Below are 19600 nucleotides of genomic sequence, written 5' to 3' on the forward strand. Positions count from 1 at the left end.
ATGGTTAGTAATTTCTTTCAATGGTGTAAACAGAGTGAAGAAGTCCAATAGACACACAATGTTATTTGTTGGAACATGCATTACCTATTGTAAAAAAGTATGTAGGGCTGGTCCAAATACATCCTTGCTGTCATTTTATGCAGGAAGTGAAATTAAGCCAGGAAAAATCTAATGTAATGATGCTAAACAGCAGAAAACCCAGCACTAATGAAGCATTTACTGGATTTTCTTTAACATATACATAGGTTGCTCCAAAATTAATGCCTCCTATTTATTCCATGGAAACTACAACAGATGCACAACAACACTATTTGATAGAGCAAATTCTTAGCTACAGAACACTGTTTTTCAACATAGTCACCACCATTAGCTGTGCAACTTCACCAAAGGCTGCAAGCCACACATAAAAATCTGCACCACCAGAGTTGACCCACTTAACAATTTCACAATTGTTGTGATAGTCCTGTTGCTAGAAAAATGTTGCCTACACAGTCTGTCTTTCATTGGCCCAAATAGATGGCAGTCAGAAGGAAATCTGGACTATATGGTAGGTTTTATAGGACAGCCCAGGCAAGACTCACAGCATGCTCCACAGTCTTCAAACTGGTATGGGGCCTGGTGTTATCTTGGGATAAGTTTTCTTCTCTGCCTGTCTCTGGAAGTTCAAGCCTTCAGCTTAGTCAGCATCATGATGTAGTGGTCAGAGTTGATGATTTGTCTGGGTTCCAGGGAATCCAGAAGGATCACCTCTTTCCTATCTCATAACTTCACCCACTGAAAGCTGTGTCTTGAACTTTTTCTTCAATGGGGAATTCACATTTTGCCTCTCCAGAGACTGTCATTTTGACTCCAGCTCATAACGGTGACAACACATCTCATCATCGTTTATAGTGTGACCCAGGAAACTGTTACCTTCAGCCTCACATTGATTCAGTAAGTCATAACAGACTTTCATATGATGTTCTTTATGTTCCTGTGTGAGCATTCCTAGGACCCACCTGATGCAAAATCTGTGATATTCCAACATTGCCACCAGTGCTTTGAAGCTGATATTTAGCTCTGTACACAGTTCCCCAGTCATAGTCTTCTGATTAGTGCAGATGAGCTCATTTTGTGTTTTAACAGTTGTGCACGGCCATCTAGAACAAGGCTTGTCTTTCACATCACTGCCACCTCTGCTGAAACACACCACTCACTGCCTCACTGTGCTCACATCTGCTGTTTGGTCTCCATAAGCATTCAGCAAGTGTCAACGAATGTCAATGGGTGTCACTTTTTTTGAATGGAGGAATTCCATGACGCACCTCTGCTGCATCCACACTTCTGCATCAGGCGCCATTTTGTCAGACTGCCCCTCTGCTGCCATCAGTCACACGGCAACAACATGTAATGGAATATTGGTGGGAAGGTTCTGCCTCTACTGCCACACCAGCAATATCCACCTTTGACATCGTGGGTCAGTGTAATAAAATCAGAGGCATTACTTTCAGAGAGGAATCTTAACACTCTCTCCCCAACCCCTGTTCTCATAGATCGTAATTATTTTTGTGAGATCTTCTAATATCAGCTAACAAATGTTACGCTCAAGGAGAAAGCACTCTATTTAATATTTGTTTGTAGTTTTAACTGTGTGTAAATCATATTCACCTGCCTCAGCAATAAGAGTAATTGATAATACCTCTAGGGTTGGTGCAGAAGAATAATGCTGAGATTAAGGTAATAACTCTTTCCAGAATATATAATAAATACGGTCTTGCTTAAAGCACACAAACACACACCAAAAAAAATAAAAATAAAAATAAAAAAGGAAACACAGAACAGACTTTTTTTTGCATACAAATTATTTGTTATCAAGATTATTTGAAGATTATTTGATAGTTTTATGTGTCTTTAAGCTAAGAAAACACTGTTCTCAATGTGTAAAATGTGGCACTTTTTTTCCTAATTTTTTAACTAGTTATTAACTGTCAGACAATTACTGTCTTTTCTTAGTTGCTAAATGCTTGACAGCTTCCAGACATCTGTTTAATGTATGGACTAAAGAGTGGGACTCACCCCACCTCTTATTGATAACAAAGACATCTAAGCTACCTGTTTTCTCTAAAAACTCAAGGGAAAACATGCAGGGAATTCAGTAACGCTATTTTAGTCGATTACATTAGGATGAGAGGAACTTCACATTGGCATACCTGTGTCTGTCCCTGTCTATGAAGGCAGCCTAGGTAACCTGCTTTCTCATGAACACCCACATTGCAAACACCTACATGATTAGGTAACCAAGCTTCCTCTTAATACCCTCTTGCAGAGAATTGCTCACTATAAAGCACACAGAGCCAGATTTGAGTCCTTTTTGTTCCTCTCTTCCGCTTTCTAATGTGTCAGCAGCCCTTGTGAACAATGGCCACAAAATGGGGTGCAAAGTATTTCACACGCTGTCTGACTAAAAGCTGTCAAACTGCCTCACAACTCCTACAGATTTAGTTTAATTGTGCACCTGTAGTCAGCTTCAGATGTGATATTCTGTGCAGACTAATAAGACACCTGCAAAAAAAACCCAAACATTCAGCACTGATAAAAGGGGCTGGGAAACACAGTGAGATGCTAGTAAGGATATGCGCTTCTGTTTCGGGGCATCCTTGACACTGCAGAGAACCAGTCACCAAGGGGGAGATGCCATCCTTTCTGAGGAGATGCCAGACACACGGGAGCACAAACGAGGACTTGGCATATTAACTGTCTCTTTCTCTAATAATTTTCTTATGATCTAAGCTGAAAACATATTGCATGCACTCCCTGTGAAGGCAGCTCAAAAAGGACAGAATGTGGCTGCGTGTTTCCTGTATGCTGTTACATGATTTGATTTTGTAAGGACATACTTTCTCTGTTTGCAAGCAGCGTTAAACATTACATTCACGAGCAGGTGGTGCCTGTCAAATCAGAACATGTGTTTACTTTAAAAGTGGCAGCTTCTTACAGGTAGTTTGCTATTATGGGTTTATGGCCTCTTAGGAAAGCACTGAAGGACAGAATGAATGAAGTAGGTGGAAAAATATCTCTTACCTTTCACAAAGGCAAAAGCAGAAGTCGCAGAACTATGATTTTAAAACAAATGAAGTATTGCCTCCCTTCAAATGAGATACAGTCCTTGTTTATTTTTTAACAAGAATAACTATAATGGGCTTGTTTCTGCTGTCCTGACTTGAAAAACGTATTCTCTTGGGACAATTTTGTTCAAAACTAATAAAATGTAGCCTTGAAGTTTCCCGCTATAACTGTTCAAGGGCTTTACCTTTTTAACTTAGCAAGTGATAAAAACCAATGAAAAAACCCACTTCCAGTTTATTGTAGGCTATTAATAGTAATTTTTCAAATAAAAAATTTAAAAATCAAACCCTGTTCTTTCCACATTTTTTTTCCTATCAATAATAAAGATGTTGAAAACCCATTGGCTATTCCTACAAATTCCCATTTAAATTCACGTTATCCTTTCCATTACATTAGTAGAATCCTTCAGTCTCCATGGAATATGCACCTGTGGAGTTACCTCATATTTAGCAGCAAGACTCCATAGACATATAAATTCATGCAGTTCACATCTCCCAGTGTTTTTTGACATTCATCAATGTGAATAAAAGTGGTGAATCATGCAGGATGTTCCCAGCACTGAATTTGTTCTTACTTAATTGGTCTTTAATCTGAAGTGCTAGGAAGAAGTTCACCTTCTAGTTGACTTTTATCAAGAATGTGATGAAAAGTACTTGATAAAAGGGTAAAACACCTTGTCAAAAAAAAAAAAGTAGCATAAGCTGAAGTATCACCTGTTTATCTTATTTTACTTTTAATTACTTTTAAACTAGCATATGGGGACTTTCTTTAGAAGAAAGAGAGTTCAGACTACCTCAATCACATCTTGGCTTTTAGCACAGCAACAGTGATGTTAAAAGTAATAAACACAATAATATCTGCACACTCAGAATTAAACTCATTGAAACAGTATATTTCAACAAGGCTACTGAAAAATTGATAAATGGTGAGGACTACTACTTTGTGCTGACTAATTTTATCTTCATTTTGAAAGATCTGTTAAGTTACGTATTCACACTGCATACTTGCCAGGACATTTCCTATTTCCCGAGGAAAGATAAAACAAGAAGGCAATGGTAGAGGATCAAGTTCCCCTTCTACCATTTCTATGGAATGCTTTTTACTGTGATGCTTCATAGTAAGTATCACGTGACTAAAATGTATTGGCATTCGAGTTCAACATCATGCATGAATAAGGGTGAGTCTAGACACACTACAATCTCTTCATCTCAACTCCAAAGTAGTCATTCTGTTGTTCTGTCACCTACTGCTCTTCTCTTAACCTTTGTCTATTTCCAAGTGCCTGTAATTAGAACCACATGATTTTAACTCCCCTGATGTCCTACTTTCCCTGTGAGGAACGGTAACATAAAAAAAATGTAATTATGAACAAGTTCCGAATCATTTTACACATATAAAGCAGGCTATGCTGTAAAATCTTTCCTGAAATGGGGAGTCCAGAACTGAATACAGTACTACAGATGTGGCCTCACCACAGCAGAGTAGAGGGGGAGGTTCACCTCCCCCAATCTGCTGGCCACACTGTTTTTATGCACTCAAGGATACCACTAGTTTTCTTGGTCATAAGGACATGCTGCTGGTTCATAGAAACACATTCAAAATAGAATTTGAGAACTTTTTTCATGCTTCTTCAGCATTACATATATATATATATAGCATCTTCCTGAAATTATGACAAGTAGTCATATATATATGACCTTTAAGAGTCTGTCCAGAGGAGGGCCACAAAAATGATTCAAGGGATGGAACACCTCCCCGATGGAGACAGGTTGTGAGAACTGGGTCTGTTCAGTCTGAAGAAGAGAAGGCTTCAGGGAGATCTGATAGTGGCTTTTCAGTATCTAAAGGAGAGCTATAGGAAGAAAGGGGACAGATTCTTTATCAGGGTCTGCTGTTTTAGAACTAAGGGAAATTGTTTCAAACTAAAAGAGAGGAGATATAGATTGGATATAAGGAAGTTTTTAGTGATGCACTGGAACAGGCTGCCTGGAGAGGTGGTGGATCCTCATCCTTGGAAACATTCAAGATCAGGCTGGATCAGACTCTGAGTACCTGATCTAGCTGTAGATATTCCTGTTCATTGCAGGGGAGTTGGAGCATATGACCTTTAAGGATCCCTTTCCACTCGAAACGAAACGATTATATGACTCTGTGTCCATTTGATCATTAGGTCAAAGGAAATGGCTTTGTCTTCCTCAAACCATTTTTATTTCTGTGAGCATGGAACTTGAAGGAAAATCTCAATTAGTCACTGTTGAGAGATGCCTTTTAACTGACTTCCAGTGTATGTGCAATAAGGAAACAAACTCACTTTTATCACCAAACCCTGTTCCACCTTGAAGAACCCATATAAGAGACAAAATAAACAACAGTCTCTTGAATTCAGGTGCACTATGTAACTACCTACACAAACTGTAGAGAAGAATGTAAAGTGAGCTCCTTTAGGAAATCCTCTAGTATTCCTTCTTCCCAAAGAACAAAAACACAACCATTAACCAAGAAAACATTAACTCTTCTTGTCATAATAAAACCTTTAAAAGTGCACAATGGGGAAGAAACTAGGAATTAACATTTTAAAACCACCCTTAAATTTGCTATACTCAGTCCTACTTGATAATTTGTAATTCAACGCTAATGGGACTAGCAAGTATAACAGTAACAAGGTAATGCATTTGGCTTGATTCCAGACCATTCTGGCATCTCTTCAGGCCATCCCAATTTATTCAGCTTCACTACAGAAGAAAGTATTCTTGTAAATATCAAACTTGGCCTCAAATAATGAGCCCTGCTAGAGGTGAAGCATATCGTTCTGCACATATCTGCACCCACACAGATCAAAGCTGGCTTGATTGAGCCTGCTTGGAGAACAAAGGAACTCCAGCCTACTGAGACACTGAGCCATCCTACCAAAACAAAACACCAAGGTATCGTACCAGTGCCAAAACACTGAGCTCGCTCACCAACACTGAAATATCACGCTAGCTCACCAGCGTGGAGACACTGAGCTGGCCCACCAGCACCAAACAAACCCATCATTAAAAACCTTCTGCTCTAGCCAGAGCCTAGGCTGGAAAGCCTCCTGAGGCAAGGAAAGTTTTGAACTGCTGCAAGCTGTCCCTTGGAGATTTGGCATTAACTACAACTTTTTAAGTCTGGGGTTAAGGACTACTCTCTTCAGAATGCCTGAAACAGAAGTTGCTAATTCTCCTGTCTTCAGAAGCTTTCAAAGAAGATTTCCAGCAAACCACAATCCAAACACAGACTGAAATGGCCATAAACACGTAAGAACAGATTACTTTATCACTTGACTATACCGTGCTCTGAGATAAAATGCTGTAACCTCATCTTATTTTTAAACAGAGTGGCTATTGTTTTCTTGCTTGACTGGCACTAAAGGAAAATGTTTCACTATGTGGCCTAAAGAAAGATCCTATTCAGCACAGTTAAATATTTATTGTTTTCATCTACATGCTGAGGAAACACTGATCTTATGGTACAGCAATAAGCGTGGAAAGGCCTAAAATGTTGGGTCCTTTTGTATACTGCAATGTGAAAAAGTGCTCGTTTCTTACATTACCCTCTGGTAACATCAAACAAACACAAGGGCATTCTGACTTCATTGTAGACTACACATCACATAAAGATTGACCCTACTGTAATTTCCAATGTGAAAACTTATGGCATCCACACAAAGAAAAGCACAACCTCAGTCGAGATTTTCCTCTAAATAATTCAAGTTTCTGGCACAGAGTTTTAATTATCCCCAGAACATTACTTGCGGTGCAAAAGGAGGTGAGCAGATTAATTTCCTAAAATTGTAACAAAGAGCATTTTCCATTAATAAATTTTCCAAAAATAAATACTAAGTGTGAAAAAATGTAGAAGCAATACTTTTTACATCATTTGTTTGATATTATTACATTCGCCCAGGTTTTGAACTAGCAAGGAAGACTGAGAACACAGGAACCTTACAGTATCTGAGCAAGCTGATTTAGCTCCTGTTATGTAAACTCCCAAAACCAGCACCATCAGCATATGAAGAAGCTGGCAATAGGCTGACTTGTAATTCTACAAAATCTGAATGCCAGGATGAGTTCTGGTTTACTTAAAACTGTACTCCCTGACTCTTATTTAGTATTATTTTTTTACATTTAGGTCTTAAGAGTTCTAATGACTGACCTCTTCCAGTTGGCAGGCTTGGATGACACTCTTGTATCGGTATTCATCATAGGATACACCAAAAATGATGTTTTCTTTGATTGTTCCAGGCATGATCCAAGAGACTTGAGGAGAGAATGATATCCTTCCACTGTGTTTAATTTTACCCTGAGAAGGCTCCAGTTCTCCCATTATCAACATCAGAAGGGAAGTCTGAAAAATTATGAATGGTCCATATATCAGAGATCCGTACAACCACAACAAATGCTAAACAAAATAGGAATCACTTTAAAATAATAAGACGGTACTTTTGTTCTGTAAAATGTGTCCCTACATTCACTGATTTAGTACAAGACACAATTACTGAAGATTTTCATTATGTGTATGGTTCTGAAAGGCCCCTGAACAGAGAGAAAGTTATTCACTATGAACAAGAAAAACTGTATGATAGCCTATAAACAAGGCACGTGGCTGCAAAAGCACTCATTAATTAAACTTGAAGCACTTTTATAAGGTAAAAGTGTGAGTATCTGTGGGAGGCATATGGATGTCAGGTATTAGTATCTATGGTGAATGTTATTTGGTTTTTAACATCACTGTCTATTTTGCTTGTTCTTTGTACAACACAGTTCATGTTTACAATCATGCTAATGTTTATAGCCCTTTTTCTGTGTTGCCTTGAAAAGTGTGCTATCTCTGTTGATGCAATTGCTCACCAACTGCTCAGTGCGATCTGAAGTCTTCTCTGTAACTGTTAACTCATTTACGTGAATACATGACCTATGCATATTTGCTATTTCCCTTCATAAAAGAATTGATTGCAATTTCAGCACTAACATGTTATAATTTCAAAGTTAATCAGTAGCTTGTAGTAACCTTGTCACACATCACTAGCTACTTGATCAAAGAACAGAGTTGAGAAATACAAGGAAAAATATGTTACAGAGGCATTCCAGTGGTGTTCTTATCACGAATAAGCAGTCAACAAAGCTGGGACATAACAGCCAAAGATCTAAAAATCTATCTAAGACACAATTTTATGTTCTCAGCAAAGATATCCTTTGAGAAGTTATACAGGGGGAGTATCACGAGACATCTTTCCATCATACCAGAACTTGAATTTTCCAAAAAGCTGAGTAAGAAGTTTCTGAACTTGCAAAGGATAATCTCTTAGGATGTTTTGCACACTGGATGTTGAGCTACAATATCTTATGTCGTATTCTTTAAAGTTTAAAAAAATTAAAAAATAAATAAAAGACCAGAAACATCTACTAATGAAGCTGTTTTAAAGAGCTGATATCAGGCTTCATAGTACAGAGAGAAGAAATAAATACACACTCTGTTCCATTGGCCTGACAATTCCTGGAATTTGCAACACATCAACAAGAAAGAAACCCTACACTGAGAGGCTGAAAGGAAAGGAGAAACTTCTTTTGTTGAAGGGCTAAGTGTAAATCTTATTTTACATTTGCCTTTCAAATAATATTTAATCTTTTTATCTTTATTGCCTGGAAAAATGGAAATTTCTTGTATGTATATAATTGCTTACAGCACAGTGTGATCTGAATTTTCCTGTGCTGAAAAAATTGAATATATAAACAACCTTCTTACACTAACTCACATCTTTGTATTACAAGTATGAGCTTCAGCAACAGCCATCTTAGATTAATGAAGATTTCAGCAATATAATAAAATTCTTCTGTTAATTCAGAACTGTCACAGTAAAATGCATACCAGCATATCAGTTTGAGGGTGACGGAGCACTGGAACAGGCTGCCCAGGGGGGTTGTGGAGTCTCCATCTCTGGAGATATTCAAGTCTCGCCTGGACGCCTACCTGTGCGACCTGGTGTAGGGAACCTGCTTTTGCAGGGGGGTTGGTCTCGATGATCTCTAGAGGTCCCTTCCAACCCCTACAATTCTGTGATTCTGTGATTCTGTGACCTCATGTCTTTTGCAATGGTATCATTGCTGAAAAATAATATTGAAGCCTTGATGCTTTTGAAATTGATGGGTCCTCGCCACTGACTTCAACAAACCAAAGACTTTACATAGAATCACAGAATGGCTGAGACTGGACAAGACCTCTGGAAGCCATCTGGACCAACACCTGGTTGCTTAAGTAGAAACACCTAGAGCAGGCTGCTCAGTACAATGTCTAGATGGCTTTTGAAAATCTCCAGAGAGGGAGCCTCCTTATCCAAAAGAGTCCTGATCAGTGAAAGAGGAAGTCAGAATAATTTCACCAGTAATTTGTTAAATGGGAAAAATTGCCAAATCCATAATTAGTGTTTGTTTTTTTCTCTTTCACACCTTCTCAGAAGGCTCCCTGAAGATCAAATACTGTATCTAATTCCTTACAGCTTGAAGTGAATAAGAGTATTACAATTCAGTGTATTTTATAAGGGACATAGTTTAGTGAGAACTATTGGTGATAGATTGTTGGTTGGACTGGATGACTTTGTAGGTCTTTTCTAACCTTGGTGATTCTGTGATTCTATGATAGTACCACGGTCAATTGAATGTGTTATCTGCAAACAAAATGCATTTATAAAATTTTCCAGATCTAAGATGATGATTTATCTAAACCACAACTTTTCTCAGTACTCCACCAGTTTGAACAGCACCTCCCCAAACCTGTGCTCCAGGCTTTCACCTGGAACTGAGAGTGTGAGCTCGAGCTAGGTACTGAATGATCTGGAGCCTACACAATGAGGTATGTCACGTATCCAGAGTATGCATCATAGTTATTTTGCTAATTTGTGTCATGTTTGTCAGATTACTGACCACTCTGTTTTCAAATTTTTCCTTAAAGTTTTAGCAAAGCAGGAAAAAGCCCTGCTTTCAAACACACTGAGCGATCTGGGTATCTCTAGTTCAGTTTAAAGGCAGGGAGATGCTCATTGTGATCACCAGCATAAGGTTACAGTCTGCATTACTCCTGCAAACCTCCTTTTAGTTCCTATGGAAAAACAGATTTGTAATTTAAGTTGGTATTTCTTTACTAAGCCTATATCCTTGTATGTACAAAAACTATCCAGCAGACTCCGCTTCACACTAGCCACAGAGTAAAATTTAAAATAAGAATGGGTCATTTTACTGAAATATATTTTATTCATACAGCTGCTACTTTTACAGAAAGCACAGATTAGCACAAATACATTAATACCAGTAGCAACACAGACAACACGAAAATATTCCTTAAAATTAATAGGACTTCTGTTGGAACAACAGAAAGAGAAATACCTTGCCTGATCCAGTAGATCCAGAAACAGCTAATAACTCTCCTTTCTCGATCTTAAAATTTATATCCTGAAGAACAGGTGAAGCATGAAGGGGAAAATTGCTGAAGAAGAGATTGTTGTCATTGCTAGGAGCTTTGCTGTTGTTGTTTTCCTGTTTTGCTTTCACAAAGAGCTCTCCAATTCCCTGCAACACACATATTGGTATGTTTGTACGTACACAAAAAACGAACAGAACATACATATGCAGACACATGTAGCAGACTATATACTTATGAAAGCCTATGGACTTACTTTGCTGACATTACATTTCCTATCCATAACCAATTTATTATATTCTTAAAATTGTATCTGTTTTACCATCCACACTGTACTTGCCCCTAAATATGCTGACACAAGCAAAATATTCCTTTAACTGAACTGCTTTCTGATATTTATACATGAGATTGATTTTGGTTTCAGGATGGTTTAAATTTGTAATAAGTTACAGGGCACATATTCCTCGCCTGCAGATAGCTGAAGCCAGTTAAAAGAAAGGTCTGCTCTTATTAAAGAACAACGAGTCAAATGTTGGTAAATATCTGTCTGTCTATCTATCTATCTATCTATCTATCTATCTATCTATCTATCTATCTATCCATAGTCAGTATTTGAATTTAATTGAGGTAAAAGTACAAACCTCATCCCAAAAAGCTGTTACTTTGTCCACCTCAACCCCAGTTGTTGTTAGATTATACTCCAGGGCCTTATACTCTTCTTTTAGCAAGAAATCCTAGAAACACAATGAAAGCAGATTACAGGAAATGGTAAGGGATGACAGTCAGTCCCACAAAGCAATACAGATTTGCCAATGCTGAGCACCAGTTAACATTTCTGATGGTGTTACTGCATTCTTGTGCCCTTGTGCGAAGCATAAATGCAGCTTGTATAATGTCTTTCAGATTCATAAAGAAACGTTTCTTGAAGCTACCAATTCTTTCACTGTTAGTGGAAATATAAGCATGTATTTGCTTCTGGTTTAGAAAGAATATCAAAACATAACATTTTGTTCACTTTCAGGACTTGTTTGGGGCAGCGTTAGCCGCCAGCCTTAATCCTTTTCAAATAAAGCTTTGTTTCTGGAGTGGGATGTTGAAGGTTACTCTGTTAAGCAATGAAACTAAACAGTTAGACGCTGCTGACACACTATTCCAAAACTGAAAGCTTAAATGAAATTAAATGATGTGGGCACAAAAGGCAGATGATAACACTGACTAGTGCAGCACTGACGTAAGGTCATTTCAAATGACAGAAATCAGCAACCCTACTCGTGTTATCTTCTAGGAGATAGATAAATGAGTATCATGATAAGGAAAAAATGAGTAAGTCTATATTAGTTAAGATCTTTAACTTTTCTGTCCCTTCATTCTATTAAGGTTATGCAGTCTTTAAGTACCATTTCCTCGAAATCACCTTTCAAAATTATATGGGACCAAGTATGTTTGCCTCAGTAATACAGTGGACAAACAGAATGGATAAGGGAGAATATTGGTCAAACTCTCCAAACTGATGAATAAATTAAATCACAGAAATGTATGCATAATTTATTCATTTTATGTATGTATGCATATTTCCTGTGACAAATAAAGGCCATCAGTGCTTGGGGATTCTGTGAAGCCTTTATATGGAGTCTGTAGCAAACCTATCATAAAGAGATTATTATTTATGAATTCCAGAAGAGCCATATAGCTAATATCCCCAAAGACAAGTGTCTAACAAAGTAGTGTGACAACTGGGCTTTCCAGTTCTGTGAAAAGCATTGGATGCACTCTTCCAGGAAATATGAGAGACAGGATGCTACCACTAATGCCTAGGGAGCCTGGCAACACTAGCTCTGTGTTAATTGGGATCCAACAAGGCAACCTTCTGAATGTCAGATAGACGGATAGATTCTTGACATTTCAAAAATCCAATAGATGCTTTTTATTTTTTATTACAGTTCAGATTTCTGATAAAGATCTTTAAGGGTATTTCTATATTGGATATATTGGGTATATTGGGTATTTCAACCAGGCTGAAAAATGATAAAATTGTATTTTAATGAAAAATATCTTCAGTCTTTTTTGTTAAATTCCTAAGATTTGGATTCAGAATAGAATTCTTTCTCTGAGGATTGATAACAAAACAGCAGACAAAACAGAGGTCACAAAGGTATACCCTGAGCTGACTCTGCATATAAGCTTCTCACGCTGGTACATGAGCAATTGATCTTGGTAGGTAAGGTAGGCAATAATTAGCAGACCAGTACCTTAATTATGTTTACAACTCATAATGAATGAGATGCACATTTGCATAAGCTGTACAATCTCCTGCTGTTCTTGCCACTAATAGCTAGAAAAACAGCAGGTTTGTGATTTCAACTACTGGAAGCTGTGCTATGTAAAACACATACTAATTTTGTACTTCGTTTTCTGAAGGGAAAACATCTCTTAAGTACCAGAAAGTATAGTTTTATTAAGTTCCCTATTCTGCAATGAAAAAAAGGCGTAGATGCCTCTGTTTCAAAACAAGCAAATGGCGGGTAGCATAAGACTCCTGTAGTTATGCTGCCTGGGGAACCATATAACAATATCAGGATTTATGATGACATTTCATGGTGTATAATCAAAGCATTATATAGTATATTCGGAAAGTCTGCACAAATGCCATGTGCTTTTGTTGATCAACTGACAAGATAACATGCTATAAAGAATTAGCTTACGTACTTGGGAAGGTTGAAGTGTGGGCACCCTACCTGTATTTTGTTTATTGCTCCAATAGAATCATACCAGGTCTGCACAGACCCAGGAAACTGCCTGGTCACTGTCATTCGAAGAACAATGCAAAACGAAATAGTGGTAAATATTTTTCGGAGAATGATTCCTTTTGTCACAGCATATGGAACCACAGCTAAAAACACCACAAAAAATCCTGAAAAGAAGAAGGCTGAGCTGTTGAAATATCTCACGTAAGCAGCTTTTCTGGTTAGCTTCAGTTCAGTTCTGTTAAAAAAATTTAAAAAAACAAATAATTAGTATCTGATTTCACAGTTCGTATCCTACAAATTTTTGGATAAAACTGCTGGTAAAACAGTTTACCTGAGGCTCATTCGTTTCTGTTATTTTTTCGGAATGCAATTAAAAAATCAAGATTCAAACCCAATTTACATTTAAAAAATAATTGCAGCTAAATTTGGGCACCGATCCTCAGAGTTGTTAGACGAAGTGACAATGATCTATGTCATGATTATAGATACTTCATAAGCCACAAGCCATTACAGTTCCTGATACAACTCTCCAGAAACATCTAATGCTCCCAGAAATGTCATCTCCTTCTCATCTGGATACATGATTCCCTGGGAAATCAGACACTCCTAAATGTCAGATTTCCTATACACAACCATTACAACTCCAAGAACAATCAGTTATAGTGTTGTCCCCTTTTGTAGACCATTCTACTAACAGCCTCACCCAAGAAATGAGGTGTCAGGTGGCCTCAACTGGAAATGGTGGAAGGCAGGGACTTCTCGATCTTTCCTGCTGAATCTCAGTTCATGGAGCATGGGTGCAAAGAATGCAACTAATGATTACTCCTGGCTTCCTCCATAACATTTATGCATCTTACAGAGAGCTGTTAAATAAAAAGCGCTAAAGCTTTCTTTCGACCTCATTCACTTCACATTCCCAGACACAGAGTCTCAGCTTTTCCTGAACATGGGCACTTCTGCAACAATGAAAGATAAAGGGTTTTCAAGTCCAGAGATGGAGCTAGTCCCCAATCAAGGTGCCCATTTGCTGGGTGAGTGCTCTAACTACTAGGATGTTTAACAGTTCACAGTTGCGTTGGTGGTGGCAACTGCTGGTATTGCAAGGCTGAGCATCACAGTCTTTACTTCTGGTACTGAGACACTGTCTGCATGCAAAGTAAATCCAAGATTTTGGGGTTGTTGGGACCTACTTTCAGCTCTACACTGCATGTGCGTGAGATTTCCACATACATCAGTGTCCTATCATGGAAGTCTCTGAGAGAAAGACTGAGCGCAGTTAATATAGAATCAGGGTGCCTAGCACCTCTTCCTATGTCTGCAATTCACGAGACAGGCCCAGAGAGAGTAGTCAGGCATGCGTGTAACTACCACAGCTGTAATCATGGTCCTGGAAAAGGCCTTTCAAGGATCTCCAGAACTTGGATGAGACTGCATGACAGCCATGAATGGGGATAACAAATATTTTGGAGTTCAATGCCTGGTCAGTCTGATGAAAATCTCTGATAGAAACCAAAACCACCCACAGTGGTAAAGCTTACAAACATCACTCGAACAAGGGAGAACCAATGCACAAACCCTTCTCAGTATACTCTCAAGTACCAGCCAGCTAACAAAATACAGACACTTCAAGCCTTGAACTTCACTTTTTGGACTATTATGCTGTTGTTCAGGTCTAACAGTTTGGCACTGTGTTTTTTTACTTATTCAAATACATTATATGGCCCATAGAAATGCAGTGCATTTATTCAGACACCTTTTATGAACTGTTGTCATTACAGGCTTCAGAGGCACCTAGGAGACAGCCCATATTGTTGTCTTTGAAGTGTCACAGCTACACGGAGGTCTTTGCCTCCAGCAGTATTACACCTGCAGAATGGCCAGCCCAGGCAGCTCAGATCTAGAAGATATAACCTCACAGTTATATCTAGTTCATTAAGTTAGAGTTAGTTAAACTAGGTTGCACCAGAAACTTCCAGCACGCAAAAACAGTTTGGTAACAACAGTTACGATGCATGGTTGATAAAATCCAGGCATGGGTTAACTCACAATATCTCATTTCCTACCATCTTAACAAACCAACTACTGTAAAGCCCTGCAGAGCTATCTCAGCAAGCAAAATTCAATTGAAATTCTGACATTCCCAGGCTGGCCTGCTCTGGTGATATCTTTACCAAGTGATCTTTTGGATCAGTCAGAAAATATAGCATTTCGGTGCAAGAGCAGCAGAAGAAAGATAGATTGATCCTATAACATTTTTAGAATTCTTTCATGTCTCTTAAAAATTCACACATAAAACAGAAAAAAATGAATTCCAGCATTACAAAATTTTCTATAAAGTACTGCAGTAAATATAAACTCTAAAATGGTAATTGTTTTTTCAGGTTTCTTGACCATTTTGAGGAATGTATACATAAACCTTATTTCTTCAGGATTTACTTAAAAATGTGGTCTGAAAATTGCTAAAAGTAATGCACAGTACTAGTGGTACCAGCTGAATCCTAGCCTGATTCCATCCTAGAACTGGATCTCCAGGTCCAGATTCAATCCAGGTTTTCTCACATATTTTACGGTAAATTATTATAATGTTAAGAACTTTCTTATTCTAAAGGTAAAGAGCACTTTATTTTTCCGATGTTGTCTTTCAGAAGACAGCTGAAGAGGGTGTTTGTTTAATAATACTGTTTCACCTCTTTTATTTACATGATAATACGGTACTTATATTTCTTTTATTTTCTTTTATTTTACCAATCACACACCTGGCACAGAATTCTAATGTTCCCTAAAGGACTACAAACACTTTGCTTCATGCAACATCACCTATCAATCAATCTGTCACTTCTACTCCCTTCCCCCAGGACTCCATCAGCACTGAAGTCCTCTAGCTCTCAGCCAACTGGGTTAGCTCTTTTACCTCCTTTATGCTTCAGCTCTGCTAGTTCCAGTTCAATCCCGATGTTAATTGAGAAGATAAGCACTACACAAGACTTTCCACAGATAATAAATGTTAATGTAATTGTACCGAAGGAATACATGAAGCTGCAGTACTGTACTCCTTAAACAGATTGTGTGGCACATCTAAAACTAGCTCTGTTGCACTTCTCAGAAATTTAGAGGTGTCATACTGCTTCCTTCAGCACGGAATGGGAAAGTCTATAAAGCCTTAAGTAACCATTACAAAAGGGCTTTTTACTGTAAGAGGAGGATAAGGTTGGCCAGAAACAAACACAGATGCCACAATTGTTTTACCTGTACAAGATAACCACTGAAATACCATCATAGCAAATAAGGAAGCAAATTAAAAAAAAAAAAAATAAAAAAATCATCTCTATTGTGAATGTGACAAATTGGGAAAAAAGCAAGCTGTAGTTGGGAATGCATGCTCATTTTATGGGGGATTAATAGTTGTGTGCTTTACTTCTTAACTAGTATGACTACAGACGATGTGCACAGTCACTTGACATTTTTCTCTGAACACGTAAGAAATGTGACTAAAATAAAACTACTTACTCACGGAGGCTTTCAATCATTTTTTCCATTGCATCTTCCCAGCAATAGGCTTTGACTGATTGTATATTTTCAATTATTTCTGAGGTGATTACAAGCCTCTCATTGATCTTTCCTGCCCTCCTATCCCTACAAAGTAAAAAACCAGTAGGTTAATTTTAATCTGTTCATCCTCTATAGTTAGTTTATATCTCATTATATCTTATGAATCACTTTTCCTATATACTTATGTTTAACATCAACTCACTACCAACAGTACTATAAAATATTATCACTATTTACTGCATGTTAGAATCACCTTTTTTTTTTTAAGATTAGATAGCTGCTGCTAAAGAAGTAAAGTCTTCTCCCTGCTTTTCTGACACATCCAACATTCTTTGGATGCTAGTTTTCTAACAGTGTCATAACTAGAGATCCCAAGTCAAGTGCTATAAACCTCTTAAAACAATGTTTTAAGAAAAAAATATTAAAATCCTTTAAAGCAGTCTCATCACCTGTATTTCATCATCATTTGTCCCAGCCAGGCTTGAAAAAAGGCCATAACTATTAGAAAAGCAAGTCCAGCAAATGCAGAAGCTTGTAACATATCCCAGAGCAGTCCCATCAGCAGTGCCACTTGTAAAGGTGCAATCCACACAAAGTGAGCCAGAGCAAGACCCTGCAAAAAAACCACAGCAGAAAATAATAATAATGAAAATTACAAACTGCTCTGAAAGCTACATGAAAATGAGTAAGTCATTAAAGTGACACTGAAAAATGCAATGAGGGATGGTAGAAATATTTCCAGTAGTAAAACAAGTTCATAAAGGAGGGCTTGTGATTACAAGCACATAGCATTCTGGGTCTTAATAATGATGACGGCGCAGCAATACATATTCATTCCACACCTAATCTTTGATTTTTGTAAGGCAAAGTTCAGTACACAATTATCTCTTTGCTACGTATGCACGAGGGGAAAAAAACAGTTTTGTAAAAGTAAACAGAATTTGCCACTGACATTGGCATTTTCAATCAGTGCAAGACGAGAAAAGTACACAAAAGATTTTTCTTAATGATTTAATCTGATAGAGAAGGTCAATATTGCTTTAGTGAAGAGATGACTTAGAATCATAGAATCATAGAATCACAGAATCACAAAGTTGGAAACGACCTATAAGATCATGAAGTCCAACCATCTTCTCACTACCAGTGCTACTAAACCATATCTCGCAGCTCCTCATCCAGACACCTCTTGAACACTTCCAGGGACAGCGGCTCCACAACTTGAATTTATGAGTGCAACAAATTCAAAGGAGACTGCTGCCCACTTCATCCATGTTGCTTCAGATTTTGTATTGAATGCTCTTGTCAGGCTGAGATACGGAGCCTTCACAGAGCTCTGTGTTACAGCAACACTCGTGCACTACTTGGGCATTTGTCCTAGCTCACTTGCAACAACTCACATTCTTCTGCATAGTAAAATAGTGCTTAAAGTAGATATACCAAACACACATGGTTGAAACTGTAGAGTCCCTCTGATGTCAAATTTCCTGTTTCTTCCAATGGACGAAAACCTCATACTATCAACAGAGCAACTGACAAACAATCTGAACAACAGCTCATGGAATTTCAAATCTCCAAGCCATTACCAGGGATCTACCTCTGTGTCTTTAATAAAAGCTTTTACTTCAGAAGTATTGGAGGTATTGATGAGCAATGGCACCGGCTGCCCAAAGAGGCTGTGAATTTTTCCTCCTTGGAAATATTCAAAAAAAGCCTGGACACGATAACTGGCAGCCTGCTCTGGTGGCTCTGCTAAAGGGGGGAAGTTCAGCCAGATGGCTCCCAGAGGTCCCTTCCAATCTCAACTATTCTGTGACTGCGTATTGTCTAAAAAGGATGTCTTGGAAATGATTCCTAACAAGGTCTTACATCAAAACTTAATTAGATTTTTAAGGAGAGTAGGTAATAATAATAACAGGATGCTGAATATCACTGTTTGTTTAACAGCAAGAAAACCACACTGGGTTCACCTTATTAGAAAGATACAGTGTTCAGGAAAAAAAGACTGAAGAATTGGATGAGCAAGTTCTGACTGCTATGATACCAACTGTGTAACCCAGAGTTTTCCTGGTAGATTCTCACTCAACTGTAAAACAAGAATGTTTTTATGATATGTAGAGTTTTTAGGTTTCCTTTACTAATTAGCATAAGAGAAAAATGAAGATGTATATACATTTCTGTGACCAGATGCCAAAACGTAATCTTAAGACAGACTTCATTTTATGTTGACAACGAGCAGTCAGTGCAGCTGTTTATCCTCGTTTCTTCCTTAATGTTTTTCACAAGCAGCTTGAAATATTGCACTTGTATTTGATGGATCACTAAGTGCATAAAACAATAACATACCTCATCAAATTTGTTCAGATTGTTGGAAAGAAGACTGACCAATTGTCCAGTACTTATTTTATCTAGAACTTTACTTGACAGTTTCAAGGTCTGTAAAAGAAAACAAAACCATAGGAAAATGGCCATGTAGCTAATCCTGTAATACTGAATAAATACAAATAAAAATAACAGGCACTTGTACAGTAGTATAAATAACAACTCACTTATCAGCTTCATGATATTAAAAAAGTCTCATTAAATTTGTTATTTATGTCACTTGAATTCAACTTAGCAATTAAACTGCTTTACAAATATTGATTTATTGACTTAGCCTTTGCTTTCTGTTGCATATTTTATGTATACAGATATATATGCAAATACAAGCTTTAATTAAGTACACACACTGTTTTGTTGCACATCCTCAAAAATCTCCTACTGTG

At 37.8% G+C, this 19600-nt stretch overlaps 1 protein-coding gene across 5 annotated transcripts in view; it reads right to left on the minus strand.

The window, feature by feature from the left end:
- The window catches only part of CFTR (CF transmembrane conductance regulator), an 82830-nt gene that overhangs the window by 43710 nt on the left and 19520 nt on the right, over nt 1-19600 (minus strand). For all 5 annotated transcript variants that reach the window (XM_085218979.1, XM_085218996.1, XM_085218969.1 and 2 more), the window contains exons 5-11: nt 19182-19271; nt 17288-17451; nt 16797-16922; nt 13278-13524; nt 11184-11276; nt 10509-10691; nt 7285-7476 (exon numbers count right to left, since the gene is read on the minus strand). In XM_085218979.1, the coding sequence (XP_085075105.1) occupies nt 7285-7476; nt 10509-10691; nt 11184-11276; nt 13278-13524; nt 16797-16922; nt 17288-17451; nt 19182-19271 (1095 nt within the window). The remainder of the gene's footprint in view (nt 1-7284; nt 7477-10508; nt 10692-11183; nt 11277-13277; nt 13525-16796; nt 16923-17287; nt 17452-19181; nt 19272-19600) is intronic.

This window comes from Meleagris gallopavo, chromosome 1 (genome assembly GCF_905368555.1).
Source record: "Meleagris gallopavo chromosome 1, MGAL_WU_HG_1.1, whole genome shotgun sequence".
Classification (NCBI taxonomy): domain Eukaryota; kingdom Metazoa; phylum Chordata; class Aves; order Galliformes; family Phasianidae; genus Meleagris; species Meleagris gallopavo.